We start from the raw sequence: 25,767 nt of genomic DNA, 5'->3' as shown, positions 1-25,767 counted from the left end.
GACTGAGAGGTTTTTATTACGGCTGCTCTAAGAGGGCACCTCTGTCAGCCACAACCACCAAAAATCCAGATCCTCTGAGGGAAAGATTCCCCCGGTAGGCAAAATCACCCTCTCATTGTAAAGAACATCCAATCTTCTAGATGCCAGCCAACCACCAGCCCTGAGGACTTCTACAGGTCAGGCCCCTGGTGTTGACTCTCACCTGGAACCATCCGTAGGGTCTCACTTGTTGACTAGGAGCTCACTGCCTTACATTCGGAAGCGTAGAGTTCCCCCGGAGGAAACCTGCAAATGGGCACGTTGCTGGCATGCTCATGACCATGATGTTGCTATGGCTTTCCCCTCCTCTATTCCTTAAGAAAGCCTCCCAGGGCCATGGCTGCCTATTGTTTATGTGAACCACACTTGTGAACTACACTAAAGCAGAAAAAGTTGACAACCACAATCTGTGTCGCTTTCTGTGGACACAGGATAATGCGGCACCCGAGACCCAATAGCTCCATGCCCCAAATCCCAGCATGCCCACATTAGCAGAGGCAGGGCAAGAGAGAGAGACCTCTAATCATACCCGTTAAATTGGGATGACCCCACCACCCGCATACCCCTCAGAAAGAAAGTGGTTCTAGCTGGGGGAGGGGGAGGGGTGTTACATTTTTGGCTACCGTGGGTCCTAGGAAAAACAGCACACATGTGGATGGATATACAGCTTGGAAAAGCAAGAAGTGTACTGTAAAGTCTTCTGTAGGCAAATTTAATTGCCCGCAAACAGTTACTAAATAAATCATTCTGTTGATGTGCTCCCTGACTGAGGCAACAGTACCTGGTTAGTTTCCTACAGATGAACTCTTCTTGGACAACTTCTCCATTGTCTGGGAGCACACAAGATGCTTTGTTAGTAACAGGTCTTTCCTGTGCAATTTAGCGTATCTTGCCATGGTTGTTAACAATTCCCTTTTCTATTGTTTTATTTTATTTTGCTGCTCTTACACTCCATGAGAGCATGTGGGAATAAAGAACCTGCTTTGTCTAAAAATGAATCTTCGGAGTGGACCCTTTAAAAGATGTAGAGAACCTCAGATCACTGTTTTGCTCTTTTAGACTATGAGAGCTACTTATTCCAAGTTTGCAAGTTTTGGCTTGCAGGGATCCAGCTCCTTTTCCTGGCTTTCTACAACCTGTGTATACAACCACACAGTGAAGCCTAAGGGGCCATTTAAAAGGAGACCTTTTGTGAGCCACAGGTTTAAACAACCCAGGAAGCCACAGTACATTTTCTCTTTTGGGATAGTTATTTTCTGTGCATTTCCTCTCATTTTCAACACTCACACATCTGGCTGAAAGAAGTGGCCACTTTATGAAAGAACACTCCTAAATCAGCCAGATTTTTCTTCTCCTCCCGTATTGTGTGCCATCTCATTGAATACAAACAGAGAGGTTAATTGAAAGAGAAATGGGGGAGAAATTAAACAGTTAGAAGCAAACAAAAGTTCCCAATGGAAAGCAAAGACTGTTCTTCATTAGTCATCTTACTGTCTTCATAAACTATTCACGCTTTCGTAAAACCATAGGCATTTTGATAGTAAAATGGGCTGTGAGTTTAGAGTGCTCACTGAACATCCTATCTATCTGAAAAGATTCCGTCTTTATATTTTTATTAATGTGTCCATATTTTCCTCTTATTCTTAATCATGTGTTCAGCAAATTGGGCATAGTAATCATCAAGTTCATTGTCCCAAGTCCTTCTCCTTTCTGGGGCTAGACTTTGACTTGTGGTGCATGCAGATGGAAAATGCAGCAAAGGGAAATCTATTTTTTTTTTAAGAGAGGGGGAGGGGAGAAGGGGCACAAGGAGAGGGAGAGAAAGAATCTCAAGGAGACTCCATGCGGGGCAGAACCTGACGCAGGACTCAATCTAATGACCCTGAGATCATGACCGGAGCTGAAATCGGGGTCGGACATTTAAGAACTGAGCCACGCAGGTGCCCCAAGGGACATCTACCTTCAGCGTATCATGATTAAAATAAATATTTCTCCCGTCCTCCCCAAAAAGCATTTATGACTGTTGGACCCTTTCGTAAATAAAGAGAAGTTAGTTCCATGATTGAACCACAGCAATTAACCACCAGCAGTTATCACTACCATAGTTTATTAGTAATAGCATCGGCACAGTTTGTTCAACTACCCTGTCAACCTTTGTATGTGACCATTCCATGGGAGGGTCAAATGATTATCACACTCATGTTCCTATTTTTGTTTCTCGTGAGATAGGAAAGATGTAAGATAGGGAGAGGACCCCGAAGCAAGTTAAAACATATTAACTGTAATTAAGTGCTTTTGTAAATAGGAGCTGATGTAATTGGAATATGATGTGGCCATCTCTCTGTAAACAAGCCAGAACATTTCTGTATCAATCAAGGGCAGGTCTGCTAACTGGGAGATGCTTGTCTTGGGCGAATTCAGTAAGTTCACTGTGGATGTGTTTAACAGAAACCAGAGTCTATGTCCATGTAAAGGCAACTTCAGTTGCTTCAGCCCTCCCTGTTCTTCTTCTTGGTGAGAAAGACAGGAAAACTGCTCTCTGGCCTGTGCTGGTGTTAATTAGCCACGGAAGCAAGGCAGATGCCACACGGGCCTCTGCGGAACAGATGTTTGTGCACAGAATCCCGAGCTCTTGAGTGCCATACAGCTAAATATTCAGGGCAAGGATGGATCCTAAGTTAATCACATTTTGAGCATTACTAACCCGTAGCTTCCCCAAGAACTCTTCTTGGTAGCAGTTGCTGAAAAATGATTGTCCCTACAGTCACGCATTTGTATCTGAGAGCCCTGGAGGTCATAGGCGAGACTGTGACCTCAAGGAGTGAGTGGCACTGGGCTGGGGCCTGGATGACACGTTTGATTGTTAGCTGCCATGGAGGTTCTTACAAACGTAGGGAAGGCTCCGATCTGTCTGTGGTTGGGTGAATTGTCTCCTGGAGGCTGACTGGGATTTCCCATTTCCCCACAGATGGAAATGGAGAACATGGGCTTTTGCTATTCGAATATTGGTTAGATAGAATGAAGAACCTCAGGTTGGAAGACATTTAAATCCTGGAATGAGATCCCAAAGAAATGTTTTCATCTCGATCCCTATAAGCTTTGATAATACTATAATTATTCAGTTGTGAAACACTGGGGTTTTCGTTTGTTCTTTTTGTTAGTTTAGGGAGTATTTTTAAGAGGGGAATTCTGTTTAACTTTTTCCGTCCATTAAGTCTCTTGAGTAGTGTCCCTATCTGAAGTGTCCCTAGAGGTCTCTTACAATTCCAAAATTTATTGATGATTTCTGCTTTATTTGGAAAATTACGAGATTTAAGCAGGGGATTCCCTTTTCGTTCTCAGTTTGATTTAGCTTTTGATTTTTTTCCTGTGGCATTTGCATGCCTCCCTTACCTTCCATTTGTGAATTTCTTTCTTTATCCATTAGGAAATTATTGATCAGCTCATCTGTGACATTTTGATACTTCTTATGCAAGTTAGTGGTAACATAAATGAGAAAAAGTATGAAATGAAAAAGAAGATACGTTTTCAAATCAGCTCTCTAATTTAATTTATCCACAGTAACTTGTATCTTAACTGTTCCTAGCCCTCATTGGTTGATTCCCCCAAATTTAACATGGTTATAATAATAGGTAACGTACGTGATTTTGAAGCAGAATACTCTAATGTTTAAGGCCTTTTGGGGGGTGGGGAACAAAGGGAAGAAACAAAAAAGGAACTTTTGGAATTTACGTAGTGTGTTGCCAGTGGTTGAGGCCCAGTTCCCCAGCCTCGGTTCTTGAGTTGGACCAAGAAAGAATTCCGAGCCAACCTCTTCACCAAGCAAGGATTTAATGGCAATTTAAGCAAAAGGGCACTGTCCAGATGGGAGAGGTGGCAGGCCCTGAGGGGGCAGCTCTATTGGGTTCAGGGTCGTCTTTCCTTTTTATGTTAGAACAGGTTATGGGTCATTGCTAGGGTCGTTCATGACTAGGGTACAGCCAGTCATCTAGGGGACTCCTCCTACCAGCCGAGAGGGTAGGCCCTCTATGGTCCTTGTCAGAACTGTCATGGCAGGCTTCCTCCGTGGGGGCGTGGTGTTGAAACTGTAGGATCATGGTCATTGTAGGGGAGACCACATGCCTGTCCCCCGGGGTCTGACCCAGCTGGCTGTTTGAACCTGGTTTCCATAGGAAAGCACTTGTTTTCTGCTCATATCTAACTGCCTACACTATCAGTATGACCTTGGGCAAGTCATTTAACCTCTGAGTATGTTTCCTTGTATTATATTATGTACCCCATAGGGTTGTTAGAATCAAATGGGCTATTGTAGTGTAAATCACTTGTGAAAATGCATAGCAAATGGTGTCCAATGCACAAGAGTCTTTAGAAGTATAAATGACACAGACCGCAATGTTTTTTGGGTGCCGAGACGTCTAAAAATAAGTAAATGAAGCAAAATTGCCATCCAACGTGAAATTTTCATTTCATTGTTATAAAATGTAACCTAATATGGCTTACCAGAAGTTTCCATGTTTGAGTTGAGGGCTTTGAGAGGGGTTGCCTTCAGAAAGAAAGAGGAAGGAAGGGGGGGGGAGGAAGTATGGAAGGAAGAGGAGGGATCAGTCGGTCTATTGTGGTATCTGTCTTCCAGTGCTGTCTCACACACAGAGTTGTTTATTGAGCTACATTGATTTTCATGTACTTTCAGGCAATTCAAATGGAAATTTGGCCTAGGGGAAATCCTAATTCCTTTAAGCTACAAAAGACCAGCTATTTGTTTTTATTCTAATTCTTTAGTGCGTTGGGAACCAGGATCGTTAGTGATCACAAAGGCATGCTTTGTTTGTTCAGACAAAACTTAGACATACAGTCCTCTGCATCCCTCAGTTAAATACTGTGGTCGCTCTGGGCTTTGGGATGCAGAAGATTAGAAATTAAAGATGAAATACACAAAGCTGGGGGAGTTAACCACCAAACAATGTGGGCGCAAAAGAGAGAAAGATCAAAACTCTACCAGTGTGGACAGAGCTCAGCCTTGTGGTTCTAATTCTATCCTCTAATTCAGGATAATGCTGAAAGAATAGCATTTTAGTTGTTAAATTTAGAAATAGGTGGCAATTCAGTGGGGGTGGGGGGGTAGAATGACCACTCTGAAGTATGCTTCACTTAGATTACAAAATCAATATTCTTTGTAACTTCTGTAATGTTCCAAGTTGCGAATCCCATTTTTAATAACACAGAAACTATCTTTTTACATTTTTATTGAAACTTTTTAAGTCTCCCTTAAACGAATCCTGGGTACCACGTGACACCTGCAAATGAGTGCTCTAGGAGACTTCAGGCTTCACATGTGTCAGAGTGATGTAGCCGTTGTAAAAGGGTCTCCAGTGCCACCTGCCTGGGTCCCTGGCAGGTCCAGTGACCTATTTATCGTCAAACTGGAAAAGGTCAGAGCATTTCACTTGCACAGGCCCTTTTAAGAGCTTACAAGGGGACCGTGGGTTTATAGGGTCACATGTTCATCAAAAACTTGCGAATCAGTTAGGACCTTTATTTTTCTTTTTTGCTCTTCAACTTCCTTTCCATCTCGCCTTTCCTTGTATAGGATGGCCCTGGAGTGACTATGGGCACTTGGAGGATTCAGCTAAGGAGACTTGGAGCTGGGGATGCATTTAGTTTAGATTTAATTGGATATATTTATGAGGTGTGAAATCATTGCTGTTTGTGGTGGTTATTACCAGCCACCCAGGGATACTCCTACCACCTGCTGACTCACCTCGTGAAAGGAAGTCCAGGGTCAGAGATGATGTGAAGCTATGAATTTGTCCTGCGGAGCAGGCACCAGAAGTAAATAGGTAGCGGAGGAGAAACAAGGTCTGAATTGTTCGGAACGGAAGTTAGTCTGCGGAAAATGCCTCTTGCCCAGATGTATTGAAAAATACCTCATCGGAAGGGACCTTTTCTCCTGTCAGAAATGTACTTGAGAGAGGAAATTAGTTAATTATAAACTTGCCACAATTTTCTCCTTTTTGACCATTATTTCCTCTCTGAGCAATGTATCCGAATTTTTGCATTTTTGAGGGCACAAACCTGGGAGCAGTGTTGCAAAATTGAGTTCATCGGGGTGTGAAGTCACGTGTGCTGCTCGCTACAATGTAGCCTTGAATCACAGAAGCCTGGCAGAAGATTTCTTGTCTATGTGACATGGAATACTGATGCTGACAAAGATGATAGAAAATTCCTGATATTCTTTTGTGTTTGTTTTTGTTTCAGGTTTTTATTTAAATCCCGGTTAGTTGCATATAGTACAATATTGGTTTCAGGAGTAAAATTCAGTGATTCGTCACATACATAGAATAGAGCACTATGGGCCTTCCTTAAAGCCCATCCCCCACCCACCTCCCTCCAGAAACCCTCCATTTGTTCTCTGCAATTAAAAGTCTCTTGTGCTTTGCTTCCTTTTTTTTTTTTTTAAATTCCTTCCCCTATGTTGGTCTGTTTTGCTTCTTAAATTCCACATATCAGTGAAATCATCTAAAACTCATTCTATGAAGCTATCACAACAAAGTAGTTAATGAATGTCATCTATTCAGAGTAGTCAGGATTTGTTTATTACAGAATAAAGTCCTCCCAGCTTAGCAATAAGGCCAAAAATTAATGTGGCATCAATAATAACACACTTTGAAGCCCAATGAAACTTTTCTAAGCTATCAGTAATGAGAACTATGTTAAATAATGGCATTGAATAAAGGCTGAATTATCTTCGCTTTCTCTCTATAGAAAATATTACAAAATCACTGTCTTATAAAGAGGCAATGAAAGAATAAATATTGCCCAAAAATATAGAAAGAAAAACATTTATTAGAGACATGTCAGGCACTTAATAAAAAATGTTGTGTGCTTTTCTGACATTTTTGGCATTTATCAGCTCAAAAATAATTCCCTGTGATTTCTTAATCTAAATAACTCCTCACCTTATACCTAATTTCATATTCATAATTTGGTATTCTTTTTCTTAATGAGGGCCCCCCACACACACACTATATAATTTTCAAACCCCACAAAACCTGGGTCTGCCTCTTTCCCCAGCTCTATTACTCGATCCCTGTGTGATCTTGGGGAAGCCGCTTAAGCCCTCTGTGCTTCCATTTCCTCATCTATAAAGTGGAAATGAAAACAGCACAGCTTCAGAGGGTCACAGAGCATGTGAAAGGACTTCCAACATGTGAAAGAACATTTAGAACAGGACCTGGCACAAGTAAACACCATCTAGATGTTTCTTACTGTTGCAGTGATTGTTGGGAACTGGAACTCATGACGAAGTGACAGTGACTGATTCTTCCCTCCTGAGTTGTACCTGTGTGCAGAGGAATTAGCCAACAAAAAGACGGGATTACTTGCTGGTTCCAAGAACTGCTACTCCCCTCCAGGTGCTGACACCCTGACAGTGTGGACAGGGATGCCTCGTGATCTGTCAAACATGGTGGAGGGCGGGTCAGCAGGAGTGAGTTGGCACAGAATGGACTGGAAGGAAATTCTTCGAAGCTGACTTGGTTAGCAATAAAAGTCCACAGAGGCCGAAAAGCCTCCCATGAGGCATGCAAAAAAGACAAGTTCTTAAGAGCCTCTCTGCTCTGCAGGCCCAGTGACTCTAAGTAATTTAATGTGACAAAGAGAATAGCAGTTCCTCGGAGAACCTTGAAAGCCCCCTCAGAGCTCATTGTGTATCACCCATGATCTGAGAACCAGGCTGATTTTTAGATGTCTGTTTTTCCCTTTGAGATAAATTAGTGCCCAATGGAGGCTCCCCAAGGTTGCCTTTTCATTTTCCTGTTTCATTTTCTTGTGCATTCAGTTCCCAGTTTAGATGTGGTAATCTAAATCTTTAATTCCCCTCAGAATGGGCTGGGTTTTTTAAATTTTTTTTTTTTTTTTTTTTTTTAAGCAATCTCTGCACCAAGTGTGGGGCTTGAACTCACAGTCCTGAGACCAAGAGTCGTGTGCTCCACAGACAGAGCCAGCCGGGTGCTCCTGGGAATCTTTTTTTTTTTTTTTTCTTTTAAATGAGGCCCTCTGCTCTCTTCCGAAGAGGCAAAACTTAACTTTTCCGAATGGGGGAGGCCCTAGTGGGTTGTCAATGCCCTTCTTCTCAGTTTCAGTCTTCTTAAAACTATCACCGAAATAATGCTTATTTTACTACTTAATTCAACAATGCTGCATTTTGCTTCATTTTGATGAAGAAGGACGTCTTGGTGACAGTATGATAGCTGGTTTGATTTTTTTTTTTTTTGAAGACTTGTTTTTTTATTGATTTGACAGAGAGCGGGCCCACAAGCAGAGGAGAGGGGCAGAGAGAGAGAGAGAGGGAGAAACAGGTTCCCCGCTGAGCAGGGAGCCTGATGCAGGTCTCTATCCCACGACCCTGGGATCATGCCCTGAGCCAAAGACAGACGCCTAACCCACTGAGCCACCCAGGAACCGGTTTTGATATTTTAATTGCCCTAGGCTTTGGGTGGTTTTTCTCTGCACTGTGTCAGTTGCAGGAGTTTGTTTTCTTTACATGCACCGAGTTCAGCCTAAAAGGACAGGACGTTGTGGATTTGGTGTGGGGCAGCCAGCGCCTGCAGCAGGGACAGCTCAGTGCTTGGGACTGAAGGAGTCTTTCACTCCACGCTTAGGTTATAGGAGTCATCAATCAGCAGAAATGAGTATACGGGGTCGCCTGGGTGGTTCATTCAGTTGAGCCTCCGACTCTTGATTTCAGCTCGGGTCATGATTCTAGGGTTGTGAGATCGAGCCCTGCATCAGGCACACACTCAGCTGGGAGCCTGCTTGAGATTCTATCACTCTCCCTCTGCCCTTCCCCCAACTAATGCATGCATGTGTGCTCTTTCTCTCTCTCTCTAAAATAAACAAATCTTAAAAAAAAAAAAAAGTGAATTTAGTGGTTGAAATTCAAAACTTTAATAAGTTTGACTGTGTTTCTGTCATAGTTTTGTCTTCTCTACTACATGTGAAGGTTTTTGCATCACTCTTCATTTCTACTCACTTTAGCAACCTGTATCCTATAAATCTTCAGAGTTGTTAAAATTTGACTCTTCTACCAAGTTTTTGTGAAGCGCCTTGCAACTTAACTTCATAGCATCCCATCCTCATTCTGTTAACCTGCCTACGTAGGTCTCATAAGATCTCAAGAGCCCCCTTAGAATTACATACATCCTTCAGTCTGACACATCCTCAAGAAGATCTGGATTTGAATCTTCATGTAGCTCTTGCACCTGATTTGTTGTGTGACCATCAGTGAAATCATAGTCCCGGGGACCACTTTGATCAATGTTCTCTCATCATCTTGATGATTTATTTCCCCAGACTTCAGTTTCTTTACCCCTAAGAACGGGAGTAACTGTTGTAGACATAAACAACTTTTACTGTTGACATCGGCATTTGAGTCCCCCTTGTGCTCCGTCCCATCTTTCCTGTGTAATTTATCCCCCGAGAAGAGAAGCAACAACCTAGCGACGTCCACAAGACGTAAAACCTCGGTGATGGTTATCTGCTTTCAGGAAATGTTAAATGTGTTCTACAGTTCAGGAAAGGGACTTTTTTTTTTTTTTTTAATTTCTAAAACTCAGTTCTGAATGGAGTAATTGTTTTGTGGGTGAATGTATTTGGATTTAACATGTGTCTTTCCATACAGATGATTTACACATGGCCTTACAAGGATGAGAATTCTGAGTTCTTTAGAAAAAATAGCCTTCACATACTTTAGAGTCATATAATAATGAATTCTGCTATGGTCGTTATTTGTGTACAGATTCCCCCCCCCCCCATCTACCTCTTGTGATAGAACGTGGGTCTCAACAGCTGCTATAAATTAAGCTGATTCCTGCTTGTCTCTCACTGTAACAGCCACCAGCTATCAAGGCAGTATGCTCAGGGGAAAAATGGAGGATTAAATCCACTGTCATGTTTCTCAAATTGCACCAATATATAAGAAAATGCTGATTGTTTCTGTTGTTTTATGATCACTTAGGTATCATTGAAATATGCCCGATTTCTTTAGAACTGATCAACCTGATTTCTTCCTTTCTTACGGTCTTGTGTTTATTTTTCAAGTGAACTTACTGGTTTTCTAGCTAGTTTTTGATTTGTTTTTTTTAAGTCTCATCAAATAATTTACTGTGTAGGTGCTCTGCATCTTGGAGAAATAATTTATCCATTATAATTATTATGCCAGGGGAATTTTTGAATCCGTTAGTCTGAATTAAAATGTTATATGCCATAACAGATTTTTTAAGTATGAATATACCCATACCTAGGAATTCCCTTCTGCTTTTTTAAAATCTCATTTCTTATCTTGTCAATTTAATTTTTTAATGTCAATTTTAATTTTTTAAATTATTTTAATAAATAAAAATTTATTTATTTTAAAGAGAGAGAGAGAAAACACAAGCAGGAGGGGCAGAGGGAAAGGGAAAGAGAGAAATTCAAGCAGACTCCCCACTGAGCACAGAGCCTGGATGCGAGGCTTGATCTCATGACCCTGAGATCATGACCTGAGCTCAAATCAAGAGTCCACGCTCAACCAAACCCTCAACCAAGCCCCTAAATTTTCTTTTAAAAGTTTATGGAGAGACATGATATGGGAAGAAAAGCCAGTCATATGTCAAATTTATATCATACTGTTTTGTTAACTGCCAGCCATTGTGTTCCTTTACTAATATACTATAGTATCTTTTTCCATTTGGAACACCTCATTGATCTGCATCTCTTAAAAACCATCTAAGACCTGAATTTCCACCAAAATCTATTATAGGGAGGTTTTAAAGCTCAGTTGACAGGATATACAATTCAACTAGAAATAAAGATGGAAAACTCTCCTTTCAATTCTTGCCAAGTTCATCAGAAGGCTTTTATTGAGGGATTTGGGTCCAAGGCATTTGGGAGCAAAACTGAGTGCAAAGTAGTATGTGGTCAGCTATTTTACAGTGGTAGCGAGGAAGAGAAAGACTGTAAGGCGCGTCAGGTTATAAATATGCCCATTCTCCTTAAGACCCAAGCCAGGCAACTGCGGAGAACCAGCTAGTGAGGTGTTCACGCAACTCTTCAGTCCTTATCGTTCTATGTAGAGGACCTTCCTACATAGCGGAGTAAAGAAAGTCAGAACTTTGCATCCCCTTTGATGTAAGGGTGGAAGACTGAAGCCCACAATTTTAAGAGCTCTGATTCCTTCCGGCAATGGTACATTAATATCCTTACAATGGCAGAATTTATCTCTGTCATTTCTTGAATGTGACAAGTTGAAAATAGCCTTTTTCCATCTTAAAACAGTTCCTTTCCACCTCCCAGTTTTTTCAAATACAAGTGTGTTTATGGTGTGAGTCCACACAGAAGCCATGCCTCTTCTCTCTTTTCATACTTAACATCTTATATTCACAGATTATGGTGTGACTGGAGCCAGTTTTTTTCTATTGCTCTTCTTCATGATGGGTTCATTGACCCTCTCCTGTTCGAGTGCCTCTTCCGTGAAGCTGGGAAACAGCTGTCTGAAATATGGCTATTATTCCTAGGGTTTAGCCGACATGTGCCTTGGATAAATTAAGGAGCAGTCAAAGGAAGTCCATAAATATGAATACTTTGCCAGCTGCTTTTCCATTAAACTCTGTTGGTTGAATGAAATTAGCAAATAATTATGTTGGTGGGGAATCTACTATATCCAAATGTAATATAATGTCTTCCTTTAACAACAGAGCTTAATTTTTTCCTGTACACCAAATTAGTTTTTAGGGTAATCTACATTGCAAATTGGCCGATTTGCATTAGAACTATGCCTACTTGTTCTGATTTGTCAACACCTCTTTTTTTAAAAAGTCTTTAACATTGAGCATGGGTGGGTAAGACCATCTGCTTACGGAGCTTGCCTACAGCTCCGTCACTTAACACATGAGACAGGTTACAGCTGTTTAATTGTTATGGTTCTGAATGATTATCATTCTACTCAAAATTAATATTTATATATGTATGCATAGAAAGCATGTGGTTAAATAAGTGATCTAATTGTGAATTAATGGCATTAGGTATTCATTAATTAGTCCCCCCATGAACAATGAAGGGTAAAATAATGCTTTTCACATACACTCCCAACTCTTGGCTTTTAAGATGAGTCCCCAGGAGTGATTATTATGCATGTGAGTAACCCACTCCAAATGCACTGATGTGTGCAGAGAAAAAAAAAAAAATCACCATATACCTGCCATTAAAAAAACAGGTATCTGTAAGATGACACATACCTGCCCCCAAAAGCATTGTCCTCTGAACTGTGATCAGTATAGGTACAAACCACGCAATGCAAGCCTACGTGTGTGTCTGCTATGATTGCATGAATTTCGTGTGTCCACATGTCACCCATAGGAATGACCACAAGCTGTTGGGGGAACCAGCTCAGCGGAGAGTGGGTTTCCTCCTGTGCTTAACAGTAGTGACCACCAGACTTAACAGCATTCTGCTACAAAAAGTCAGCAACATATATTCCATCATATCTGCTCAGTACACTTGATAATGAAGAGCAAAATGAAAAATTGTCCACAAAGTTGCAATGTAAGGTAGAGAAATGCGGGCGCCTGGGTGGCTCAGTGGGTTAAGCCGCTGCCTTCGGCTCAGGTCATGATCTCAGGGTCCTGGGATCGAGGCCCGCATCGGGCTCTCTGCTCAGCAGGGAGCCTGTTTCCCTCTCTCTCTCTGCCTGCCTCTCCATCTACTTGTGATTTCTCTCTGTGAAATAAATAAACAAAATCTTTAAAAAAAAAAAAAAAAGGTAGAGAAATGCATGTAAAATAGGGTATTTACGTGTCTTCCTTTCCAAGTAGTTCCTATAAAAAGAGACTTGTTATTTATAGATATTTATAAAGGTATCTATACGCCATTAGGACATAGGGACTTGCCTTGCTTAAGTATAGTTACTAATGAGGGAACACACAGTCTAGAAGGACAAGTTGGGGTGTGTTTATTCCGAAAAGCTGAGTCACATTTTGATTGGAAAGTGTGCATCTACACCAGCTGAGGGTTTATGGGAGACCAAAAAGAAGAAAACTTCTGCTATGAGAGTGGAGTTATGCCCACTCTGGGAATTAGCCAGTTCACATAAAGAAGGTTCCCATGAAAGGGAGACGATGTGGAGGAGGTAGAGAATAAGGAGGCTTATCCTGACATTAGTAGGGTGGAGTGGGCCTCATGACTTTGAAGAGAAAAGCGACTGGCAATTCCCAACTCCTTCAATTAAAGTGAGACTTCTTTCATTCTTCAGAGTCTCTTAAAAGATGCCAATTACTTCCTGCGTCGGTCCTTTCTAAACTCTCTTATTAATAAGATTAATTAATACTACTTAGTATTTATTGAGTGTTTACTACGCGCTAAGGCGCAATGCAATGTTACCTACATACAACACTTATTTAATCCTCACAACCTCAGCAGATAGAATATCTTAAAATCTCTACTGAGGGGCACCTGGGTGGCTCAGCTGGTTAAGCAGCCAACTCTTGATTTCTGCTCAGATCATGACCTCTGGGTCATGAGATTGAGACCCACACCAGGCTCCCTGCTCTGCTTGAGGATTCTCTCTCTCTCTGCCCTGCTCAAAAGCACAGGGGTGACGCGCTCTCTCTCTCTCTCTCAAATAAATAAGTAAAAACCTTTGTAAGTAAATAAATAAGTAAAATTAAACCTCCATTGGAGGAACCCAGGCTCAGAGAAGTTACCTAATTTCTTTATGGTTGCCCAGCTGGAAACCATTCCCAATACCATACTCTTGAGCGCTAGACTATGCTGTCTCCTTTAAACTGTTTTTGCACGTATGTGTATAGGGAAGTAGGCAAAAATTAATTTTCTTCTGTGATAAAGAGAAATTAATATCTTTGAACCTGTCAAAAAAGATTGAATTTTTGTAGAAACTGCTGCAGTAATAATGCTGTTGATGTCTCAGTAATAAATTTTATTTATTCAGCAAAATATAAATTGTAGCTGATAACAGGACCCGTGGTTTGCCAAAATAAAAGTAACAATTGCAGCAACAAAAAAAATGACTTAAGGGAAATTAATTGGTACTGTGAAAGATTTAAGAAAATTATAAACTATTGAAAACGCCATATACCGCCTTCCAAAATTTAGACTTGCCTCCAGTTCTTTTCTCAGCTGAAATTAGTAGGCTACATACCATGTATGGACATTGACCGTTGAAAAATAGTGTGTAGGAGACAGGTAATTAGTAGCAGCAAAGTAAGTGCTCAAAATGCAAGAGGTAAACATCTGCACAGACTCCTCTCACCCACAAATAAAGAAAAATTACTCTCTGAGTAATTTGCCTGTGAAAAGAGCCAGTGATCTATTATTTTTCCCAAAACAACTTACAGTTTATCTTAGGTGAGTTAAAGATTGTTCAGTTCTGTTTATGGTCTTCCCTGGCGTCTTCAAGAAAACTAATAAGAGGAGGACCCAATATATCTTACATAATTACTTACAAGTCTTATTCTAGAAATTTTTCTTAAATACTAAATTTTACACAGAGGCAAAAGCAATGACAGCGGCCCAGAAATGCTACTCACTGATATTGATCCAATCCATAGGTTATTGTTATGGCGTCCCATAAGCCATATTGTTCCCATATTGTTATGGCTTCCTGCCCACTAGTCCTGTTAGTGTTACACAGACATCACTTTAACCACAGTCATAACCAAGTTCATCGTATCAATGTAAAGATCCGAATACTCATTAATGTAAAAAATGCTTGTGTTACAGTTTTTCTCTGTTAAGAGCTGTCTCCGGGTAGTTGAGTTCCCAGATCAGGGTGCCAAAACGAAAACGGACCGGATGATTTTTAAATCTAGGAAATCCTAAGTGAATGTGGTTTTGCTTATGTCAAGAGTGCAGATCTAAAGGCAATGTGCACTACCGACAGGTGTAGGTGTGTGATCGGCAGATGAAACCACACCACGTGCAAAGACCATAGAGCACCTGTATCACACGCGGAACAACACACATCTCTTTGTGTAGACTGTGTACATACATGCCAAAGTCAGGAAGTCAGCGTGCTGTCTGCATTCTGAGTGTTCCGCGGCTCCTGCCATTAGTAGTCATAGAGGCGCGGGGTGAGAGCAGGCCCCCTGCTCAGCAGGGAGCCCAACGTGGGGCTTGATCCCAGGACTCCCGAGATCATGACCTGAGCCGAAGGCAGAGGCTTAACCACTGAGCCATTCAGGTGCCCCGGGGCGTGGAATTCTAAACTGAGGGGAGAACACCAAATATTTTTCTATCGGTTATCTTTACAAAGCTTTGCAGGTTATAATGGCCCTTTCCCAGCAATGCTGACTTGATGAAATGGGGTTTATCTCATAGCACTTTTTCCATGAAGTCTCTTTTTTTCCTGGACTGACATAAATCAAGAACATATTTTTTCACTCCCTTGGAATGTCTTAGGGTAGTGTTCCAAACTGAAATCCAGTATTTTGCTGGGGTAGGGCGCCTGTAAGAAGCAATGTTTTTGTACAGATAGTTTGTTCACCAAATTTCCCATCTATAAAAAGGAATAGAATATGTAAATTTTCAAAAAAAAAAAAAAAAAGAGTGTGATCGAAACAGGTTTTCAAAAGTGTATTGCCCATGTTAGGGCAGCAAAATTCCTTCCAAAAACACGTGCACACAAGTGAGCACACGCACACTCACACAGACTGTTTTCCTCACTTTCTAGTTGTTAAAATTCAAATTCAGTGACTCTTGCAAACAGGATAAAATATTTGAGATGTTTTATTCTAATCTTAGAATGAGAATTCTTATGGGGAGGGAGAACCTAATGTGGGGGGTCCAAGTAAATTGTTTTATGGCATTTAAAATTAGATCACCGCCATAATCCTTTATGACAAGGCATTCAGTAATTGACAGTGGGTACCAATTAAGGAACATCAAACCAATGGGTGTGCGGCATGCACACTGATTTGAACAGTTACTGATTGGAATAAATGGATTTAATATGTACTTATTTGCAGACTGTTACTTTCCTGCCATCCTCCAGGAACTGGTAGTGAATAATCTAAGAATGATACCTACTTACAACTTTAATGAGATACTAATGTGAATCATTTTTTAAGTCTGGGTTATAAAGTATAAGGAAACACACACTGCTAAATAAAAATTTGTCCTCAATTCCAAGGACGTTGCAGTAATCACCACAGTAAAGAATATGTCTGTGTTTTATTATGTACTCATCTGATTGAATTATCCTCTCTTGAAGACAGGTCCCTAAGATTTTATTGTTGTAATTAAACTGAGAAACATTTCCAGCTTCTGGGTTTCATGCTATTTGCCTGCGTCTAGGCTCTACGTAGGCGTGAACTCAGTGGCCCAGTGAAAATACTGTACTATTTAATGTGCTCCAACCGATCATATTGTCAATGGTAGAAACAATGCGAATAGAATAGTTCATAACGATATATACCAGCAACTATGTATACACAGACTATTTGTATTTTTCCCTTGTGAGCTGTCTAATGGATATACAACCAACTTGGTTTGGCCTTGATTCTTCTTTGTGTTGTTTTTTTTTTTGTTTTTTTTTTTTAAGATTTTATTTATTTATTTGACAGAGAGAAATTACAAGTACACTGAGAGGCAGGCAGAGAGAGAGAGAGAAGGAAGCAGGCTCCCTGCTGAGCAGAGAGCCCGATGCGGGACTCGATCCCAGGACCCTGAGATCATGACCTGAGCCGAAGGCAGCGGCTTAACCCACTGAGCCACCCAGGCGCCCACTTCTTTGTGTTTTTAAGAAATTTTTTTCTACACTAAAAGGAAAGCAAATTTGGCATTGATCCCATTCTGTGTAGACCTCCAGATATCTCATTTCTTCCCCCAAAGCAGATATATATCCTCCTCTGACCTCTTCTTTAAATGAGCAACCTTCTTTGGGTCTACCACTCAAAAGACTTTTCTTACGCAGATTTTATGCCTTAATGAAACTACTTCTGTTCTTTTATTTTTCAAACTCACTTGTTTTAATTTTTTCTTGGTTTTCCCTTCTCAGTTTTAATATCTTGCCTATTGGTTTTCCAAACTCTGGGTTTTGAGAACAGGTTATAGCAATTCTTTTTTTTTTTTTTTTTAAGATTTTATTTATTTGTCAGAGAGAGAAAGAGCACAAGCAGGGGGAGTGGCAGGCAGAGGGAGAAGCAGGCTCCCCACTGAGTAGGGAGCCTGATGTGGGGCTCCATCCCAGGACCCTGGGATCATGACCTGAGCCGAGGGCAGCCTCTTAACTGACTGAGCCACCAGGACACCCCCAGTTACAGCAGATCTTATCATAAAGTTTTCTTTAGTCTACATAAGGCACTCTCATATTTATGAGGCTGTGTTGATAGGTTAATATTTTAAATTAGTTTGGATTTTAATCTTACTTCCTAGCTTCTCCCTTTAATTGTCAAAGTTGAATTAAGGATTTCTACTTTTTTTTTTTTTTCATCTTATTTTTTCATGCACTCAAGTAAATTTATCAGCCATTCCAAAAACAGATGATGCTTCTGGTCTACCTTACATAGGTACATAGTTCTGATTCTTCTGAGTTATGACTATAGCTGATTTATTAAGTGCATGGACTTTGGCCACAGACTACCTGGTTGGAATTTTGGCTTTGCCACTTCCTAGCATTTTGACCAAAAGTTATTCCATGACCTCCCTTTCTTCATTTGTGAACTAGGGAAGTTAACAAAAGTACCTATTACTCCATAAGGTGGTGAAAGTTAAGCCTTCTCATGTAAAACATTTAGCATAGTTTTCAGCACTTAGTAAGAACAGTAAATGGTAGTTATTGTTAATACTGTTGTATGTAGTTAGGATGGATAGGTTGAAAGGGGGGAGAGGAAGAGCTGCTTGAAAGAGCGCGGAAGGATTTTGGAAACAAGGTATTGCTGACATGTGCTTATGAAAAGCAGCCTCTGTATTATTCATAGAGTTTCTTCAAAAGCTTCAAACACACGTAATAAGGACATTTCATCATTTTATTCAGCAGATATTAAGACTCCCTTATGAGCCAGGCAGTGGGAAGATAGGGATTAGCATGTCCTTGGAGTTTACATTTCTCATGGAGACAGTTCACACATTCAGCGTCCTATGTCTCTGTATCATGAAAGCCTTGGACTTATACAGAATCTCTTATTGAACTGGTCACAGCTAATTCATGATTCTTGTCTTCTCCTTTCACATTGACCCTAGTGTTCATGCTCCTAGACTTCTTCCATGACAAGGACTCGGTGAGAAAAAAGGAAAGAGTCTGAAAACTAAAGGACATGGAGGGAGGTGGGTGCCCATAATTTTGAGAGATCAGCAGATGAGCCAACAGTATGTAGGTAGACTTTCCAAAAAGTTACTCTTCCTTTCTAGAGTACGCATTAGGAATTAAAAACTGCTCAAGACTAAATATGACCAAGGTCCCACCTTACAGGACTCCAGATCCTTACTACAGGGTACAAATGAGTGTAGAATAGTTTGTGTCCATCTCCTCCTGTCTTCCCTAAAACACAGAGGGGAATATAGGGCATTAGAGACTTTGAAAAAAGAAATAATTCTTTTTAAAAAGAAACATCTAGAGGGGAGTGTGTGAAAAGGAACAGTACTTCCCATTTGGGTAGTACTTCCCATTGGGTGATACAGGAGGTCTCTGGGCTATTCATATGATAAAAATATTCTTGATGACCCAAACTTTCTTCCCCATCGACAGTTGCACCGAATCTTTGCCCACCTGAACCAGCAAGTAGACCATGGACTTCGAAACGCATGGGTTAGAAACCCGAGCATTCATTTCCTCCGTTAGGTTCTAGAGATGACTGTGTGTCTGAATGTATTTTGGAAGAGAGACAATACAGACCAAGAATTATCTCTGACATTTAAAAGACACTCACCTGCATTTTGCAATTTCAGTTAGACCCACCTGGCCATTTCCCAAGGAAGCCATGTAGAAGACATCTAAGATGACAGTAGAGACGTCTTCTGGCTTTGTAGATATCTACTTAAATTTGTGTTAGATCAGAAATAATTGCAAAGTAGCTCTGAGCAAGAAGAGATGTCATGACCGAGTCAGTGCCCTTGCATACACGGTCTCTCCCTCCTCAGTCTCTCCGTCTGTATTCACTGTATCAACTGTATTTGTATCATAGTCTTGTGGGGAGGATTAAGTGGGAGCCTGCTAGAGAGGGTTCAGTGCGGTATCTGATACAAAGTAAGGCTTTATTGTTATTTTCAGGGAGTAGAGCAGGGATGGGAATACTTTAGGTGCATCCCCCGCATTCTTCTGAATCTGGTCTGGACCTGGACCAGAGCTAGAAATTTGGGGATCATTAATACATCAGCCTGGTGCTCACAGGCTGCAATTTATAGGACCAGAGCCCATGGAAGAGCTGAAACCATAGAGACAGCATTTCGAGTCTGTGAACACACCTGCATTGCGTCCTGTGGGGGGTGGTGGCAGGGGCAGTCCTTAGCTCTCACCACTTTTCTCAGAGATGTGAAACCCCAGAAGGATTAAGAATCACTCTCTTACAGGAAATACGGTAATACTGATTCCCCCGCACCACCCCCCTCCCGTGTACCACGTGGGTCTTTTTAAAAGATAAAGAATTGAAACTCCAGGGAAAGTGTTTTATGAATACATTTTACTAGAGAATAGTTTTTTCAAGGGGTTCCATTTTATATGTCTAGCACTGATGTTTATAAGAGTTTTTTTCTATAAAGCAAATTTAAAACTTTTGGTGAGTAGGTCTAACAGGAAGGACCTTGTTTTAGTGTCAGAGCACATTCATTAGTTTTCAAAGAAGTTTTTTTTGCAACTTAATGTGCATTTCAGCCATTGTTAGGTATATTAATTTTTAAATATACTGTATTATTTTTACGATTATTGTTCCTAATGGCTTCTTGCAACATGCCTGCATTTTTCTGATAATTTCCGGTAGTGGCTTATATAATGATGTTTTTATTGTTGCAATTATTATTCTTAATAATTATTTGAACCTCATTTATCGACATCTCCTTTTAGCATCTTTATCATCTAGAACAAGGCTTTTGTGGTATTATCAGAAATTTTAATCTTCGAGGACAAAATATACATGGTGTTTTTTTACCCCTTTCTGTCTTGGTTTGAAACAGCCTCAAAAAAAAAAAAAAGAAAGAAAGAAAGAAAGAGGGAAGGATGGAAGAAAGGAAGGAAGGAAGCAACTTATCAGCCTTACAGTTACTCCCTATGATATAAAATGCAAAAATCTTGGTATCTCTTTCTCAGTACAGATCCTGTTCTTCTGGTTGGTTTTAACTGTTTGCAACATTTGTGTTCAATATTTTTAATATTTACAGTGTTATATAAATGTTGACCTGCTATCTATTTTAAATATATTTGCTCATTTCGTTTCCACTTTTGTTTTTCTTCTGACCCAATGACAAAAACTACCTTTACCTGTAATCAGGCCACTGTTTTGCGTAATTGATTCTGTTTGCTAAAATAACAGATGGGCTGGATTAGAAATAATCCATTCCTCCTTTAAAACTACTAATCCAGATCAAAATTAATTGCATTCCTTATTTTGGTTGTGTTAACTGAAGTGGACCCAAAGTTAAAGAAAAAGGCTCTCCAACTATGATCAGTGTGATTAATTTTATGAATTAAGAATTCCTTCTTAAATCCAGACCCTGTCTGGATCAGAAACTCCTTTTTAAATAAGGCACTCTGTTTATGTTTAGGTCATCAGCTTGAGCTATTAGGAATCTCTACGAGATTATAAAATGTTCATAAGGGATTACTGAGAAATTGCATGCATGATGTTAAACCATAGTATATTTTTATTTTAACATTTGAAAATAGTTATTTTCATTAAGTTCTCATTTCAGAGCCGTACCTAAGAGTGTTTCTTCTTCACCTTAATTTCCCCTGCAATATATTGTCAATTAGTTGTAAACACTTACATTTAAATGCAATTCAGGAGACTCTAACGGAATCCTGTGGCAACATGAAGAAGCCTTTTATATCCACATACAGATGTGTCAGAAGGTTTTATGGTTTTGTTTATGCACCTGCCAGAACTAGCAGACCTGAGTGGCTGAACTGCAAGTTCAAGTTTAAATCATTCTGTTATGAGTTCGGCTATCACTTGCATGTGTCAGTAATGAAAAATCATCAACATAAGCATCTTTGAAAAGCAATTTTAGATCATTAAAGATGTATGAGATTTGACAAAGCAAGAAGATTTCAGGCTTATTAAGAATATATTAACATCTCTGCACTGAGCGAGGGGAGAGAGGTATGGATGCCTCTGTTCGAGAGGAAAGGTATAGCCTGCTTGTAACCTCATGAAAGATTAAATGGACAGGTATAGGAAGAGACTTTGGTCTTAATTCTGGCTGTTCCTAAGGAACCATTGTGAGAAATGTGGCTGCTCCAGGACGAATCCTGAAAAGAAACAGGATCTTAGGAGAGTCTGTATTTCATCACAGATTACCTACGCAATACACCACTGTCCAGCAGAGGTATAGTCAAGGGCTCCTGGGTAATTGTTATCTATAGAATTTATACATACACTTTTATAGTATATTAAATTTGCTCCATTTACTCCAAGATTCTTAATTACTTCCCTTTTTTGCTTATTTACTAGACGTTAAAGTTTGATAAATAGGTAAATGCACAAGTGGCTCAAGACAGAAGGGGAGGGCAGCAAGATTTTGGTGGGTTTCTCTCTCGGGCTGAAGAAAGACATCATCAGAACACACAAAAACGGTCCCTCCATGGCTTCTGTGTTTTCCTTTTTGCCCTCAACAACACAACTCTTACAAAACTAGTTCCTCAAAAGCGAACTTTTAAAAATTAGCATGATTTTCTACATCCCCCCCCAAAAAAAAGTTTGTATATTTGTAACTCTCATTGTTGTAAATTTCCCTACTTCTTTAGTAAAAAGAATTGATTCCATTTGTCCCGCTTGGCTATTAAAGTATAATCTGCAGGATTCGGGGGGGTACGTTCCAAATAATCTGTGAAAGGTAGTGTCAGTTGCCCTGCGCACTTCTCTTGAAAATGCTGAGTATTTCCTGGAATCATGACCACATTTACTGAAACGTGAATATATATTTCCATTTTAGAAGATAACGAAGTGCATCTCTGTCGTGTGATGTGAGTCTCCTGTCCACTGCGGCTACTCGATTTGCATGTAAATTCTGAAAATTTCCTTGTCCATGTGACACTTCTGAAATGTCTGTCTGTTCTTTTTTCCTTTTTAATTTCTCAAGCTCACTATTTGGATAAGATAGTTAAAGGTACTGTATACTCGCTCTTTGTTGACATATCTACCTATATATCTCTATATTACCGTGTATCAGACTGTTCTAGGTTTGAAAATAGACTGTTTCTCATGCATATTTTTGTAAATTATAAATCAGGCTTACATTATGTGAAATGCCTTGGATTTAAAGTATCGAGACTTCAATGTCCGTGTCTCATTTTTATAATTTTGGGTTATCACAAATCTCATTCCTATGTAAAAGCATTAGTTTTCACTGGAACCAAAAACTGAAGATAACAGTACATTTGCTGTTTTTTGTTTATTTTATTTTACTTTATTTTATTTTTCTGCCTTAAGATCTTCATTGTTGGCAATTCAGCTAATGAGCTTTAAATTCTCTCTTGAAGAATCACCAATGCTTACTCTGTTATCACAGAATAAGAAATTGTCAATCTAAAGAAGATTCTGGTTAATATATGTTGAGAGAAGTCTCATTTATCCTTATATGGAAACTTCTTTGGTTACTTCTAAATGTTTCAAAATATATGTAATATCATAATTTCTGTTCTGTTCTTTTCTGAAACACAACAAAATTACCATGCACTCTGCAAAACAGAAATGATAACATTGCTCAGCAGAAAACAGCAGATTCTCGTCTCTTCAGTTCTCGTAGAAATAGGTGGAAAAATGTTTTTTCAGAAGAGAAAAGTCCCTCTCCCTTTCTCCTCAGATTACCTATTTTCTATTCCTTGTTTGTGCTTTTCATTAGAATATGAAAATATTCATGGCAATATCCAGGCTTTCGTATAATAACTCTCGTGTCCGTGCATTCAGTTGCTATGCCTCTTTGTCAGGGGGGCGATTAAATCTTCCTTTTTCGTGAAAAACCAAACAAAAACATCCAGAAGGAAAAACTCACCTTTAATGTATTGAAAATCTATAGATACAGATGGTAATTGTCTGAGAGAAAAGAAGCAGCAAAATTAATCTTATCCTGACCTGATGGTATCCATAAGCATAATTTCATTTTCCCCTACCACAAGAGACTGTCAAAATAGTCTTCTTTCTCCTAGCTCTAATCTTAAGAGACAGAACGTCTCTTTGAGATATTTTCCTTTCAAGTTCCACAGTGGAAGAGGGGAAGCCAATATATGAATAATTCTTTCAAAATGACGTAAAATAAACATCTTTAAACAGATCATTCCCTTAAATTTTGTCACCGAAACAAGAGTAGCATTCTGATTATAAGAAGCGGGATAACAAACCCCCATCACTCTAGCAAATATTTTTGGCTCATAGGTATTCTATATCAAATTATAAATAATTCTGTCCAAAGAGATCTGATTAATAGCTAATTATTCTTACCATTTTGGAGCATCTATATCCTTGTTTCTGACAGTGTCACATCACACTCATAGACTAGAACACCAAACTCTATCTGAGCATCATTCTCATAAACAGACCATTTGGCTGCATGCCAGATATCATCAGTAGGAAGTGGCAAAAATTGTTTTTTTTTTAAAATGTCATGTTAGACTGAAACAATTATAGATTTTGGATATATTAAATTATTTTAATCGTTTCCCAAATTTTCCCTCCTTGCCCATAAAAGCAGACAAGATAGGATATAAAGGTAACAGCATAAAAGCCTTAGGGAGATTGTCACAAAATATCACTCTTCGCTCTCTGTCTTGAAGCACGTCACTACCGTGTTTTTGTTCAGTCTATCAATGTTTTATTGTGGTCCTTATGGTATTTCATTTTGTCCGTCCTAAGTAATCAGATATGCACAGCTATTACATTTAGTTGGAAATCCTGTCGGTCCTTTCCCATCCGTATGCAGCCTGAATCCTGATGTTTGTTAGAATAGATGCTAAGCTGCTTCACTATTTCCTGGGCTTTGCTTATTCTGTGAAAAGGAATGTACTCTTGGCATAAAGTATAGTCATCAAGACTGGCCTATACTTTGTGCAGTAACTTAATGCACTGTAATTTCACATGAATGTACGGCAACTCTGAGGCCAGATAAAATTAACGCTCTCTTTTTAACATCGTCCCCATCCTCATTGCCACTTTCACGCTTTTGAATTTAGAGGGAATTTTTTAAAGCAACAAGGTGCTGTAAGAAGGCACGTCCTAATGAGCGGCCATTGATGTCTTCAACTGATTAAAAATCGATTCCAGGGATTCTGAAATTATCTCACCGAGATGCTCTTTCACACCATACAATCAACCTTGTTGCTTTGCTCAAGAAAAAAAAAAAAAAATTAAGTTAATTTTGTCTGGCCTGCGGCTAGTTAGTGGATCGTTCTATATATTTCTGTCCTGCACAGGTAAGTGGTGTCTCAAGGGTCAGGCCAATCAAAGATGCCACTTGGATAAGAATTAGATTCCTTAGAGACTGTTGCTGTTTCTCTCCATGTGCAATTACAGTATTTGTGCTGTTTACAAAGGCCTGTTCCCACTAAGTGTCCCTTATCTGTTTATTTTGGGTGCGAAAACGTTCCATACTCAAATCACTTGTGTTTTCCTTCTTTGTCTCCTTTGACAGAGGGTTGTCCTGGGCTGTGCAACAGCAACGGAAGATGTACACTGGACCAAAACGGCTGGCATTGTGTTTGCCAGCCGGGGTGGAGAGGAGCGGGGTGTGATGTAGCCATGGAGACTCTCTGCACAGACAGCAAGGACAATGAAGGAGGTAAGAAATGCTGAGCGTGACAACAAGTGTGTGCCAGAGCACAGGTTTTTACATTACGTAGCTATCTGGTGCCCCCGAAAATCTGATCCCCCTAGATTAGGTTGATTGAAAAATGTATGAGTGCTGATCGAGTGATTTTTGCTTCCTATTTTCCCCGAAACAAATGCAAGATTGTTATCATTCAGGAAAAAGGCAAGGTCATCCAGCTCCTGTATAATGTTCATTGTCCTCCGTCGCTTTTCCTCATCTCCAGATGACGATTCGCCACATCCCAGTATATACGGCCCTGTGAACTGGGAGCTCTAAAGCAATATTTTAATACCTAAACATTCCAAAAGTTGCGGGGCATTTCCCAAGCTCTTCTGATGAAAGCGCGGGTGGGAAAAAAAATAGTGAAGAAAACAGCATCTGTGAAGCCGTTCTCCCGGTGTCTATTTATCCTAAACGTCACGGCCTCTGAAAGATTGGGACAGTCCACCCCGGGTAGGCCCGTGGTTAAGAAGTAGTTCTTTCCCCTGTTGTGCACAGTTTCATTTCAGAGAATAAAGAGGGGCAGCTGGTGATTACTTCTCCGGTGATGACATGGGTGTCCCTTGTAGCCGCTCAGTTGAGGCGTGCATTTAGGCCTGAGTTTTTAGAAGGGACTTAGTTCCTAGCCGGGCCTCGGTGGCCACTTGTTCTGTGCTTGAGGATGTGTTTCCCCACCTGCCTCCTTTGTTCCACCTGCTGTCTGGGAATGTCCACAGGAGCCAGACA

General features: G+C 40.1%; 1 protein-coding gene across 12 annotated transcripts in view; it reads left to right on the top strand.

Annotated features, from left to right (window-relative positions):
• Positions 1-25,767, top strand: part of TENM3 (teneurin transmembrane protein 3) — a 1,246,978-nt gene that overhangs the window by 1,138,747 nt on the left and 82,464 nt on the right. For 8 of the 12 annotated variants that reach the window (XM_032328838.1, XM_032328846.1, XM_032328840.1 and 5 more), the window contains 3 exons: positions 22,321-22,347; positions 23,926-23,946; positions 24,865-25,011. In XM_032328838.1, coding sequence (XP_032184729.1) covers positions 22,321-22,347; positions 23,926-23,946; positions 24,865-25,011 — 195 coding nt within the window. The remainder of the gene's footprint in view (positions 1-22,320; positions 22,348-23,925; positions 23,947-24,864; positions 25,012-25,767) is intronic. The other 4 variants (XM_032328845.1, XM_032328844.1, XM_032328839.1 and 1 more) reach the window with 3 other exon arrangements.

The sequence above is a fragment of the Mustela erminea genome, chromosome 21 (assembly GCF_009829155.1).
Source record: "Mustela erminea isolate mMusErm1 chromosome 21, mMusErm1.Pri, whole genome shotgun sequence".
In the NCBI taxonomy this organism is placed as follows: Eukaryota; Metazoa; Chordata; class Mammalia; order Carnivora; family Mustelidae; genus Mustela; species Mustela erminea.
Note: the sequence above shows the minus strand (reverse complement) of the source record. Positions and strands in the feature narration are given on the sequence as shown.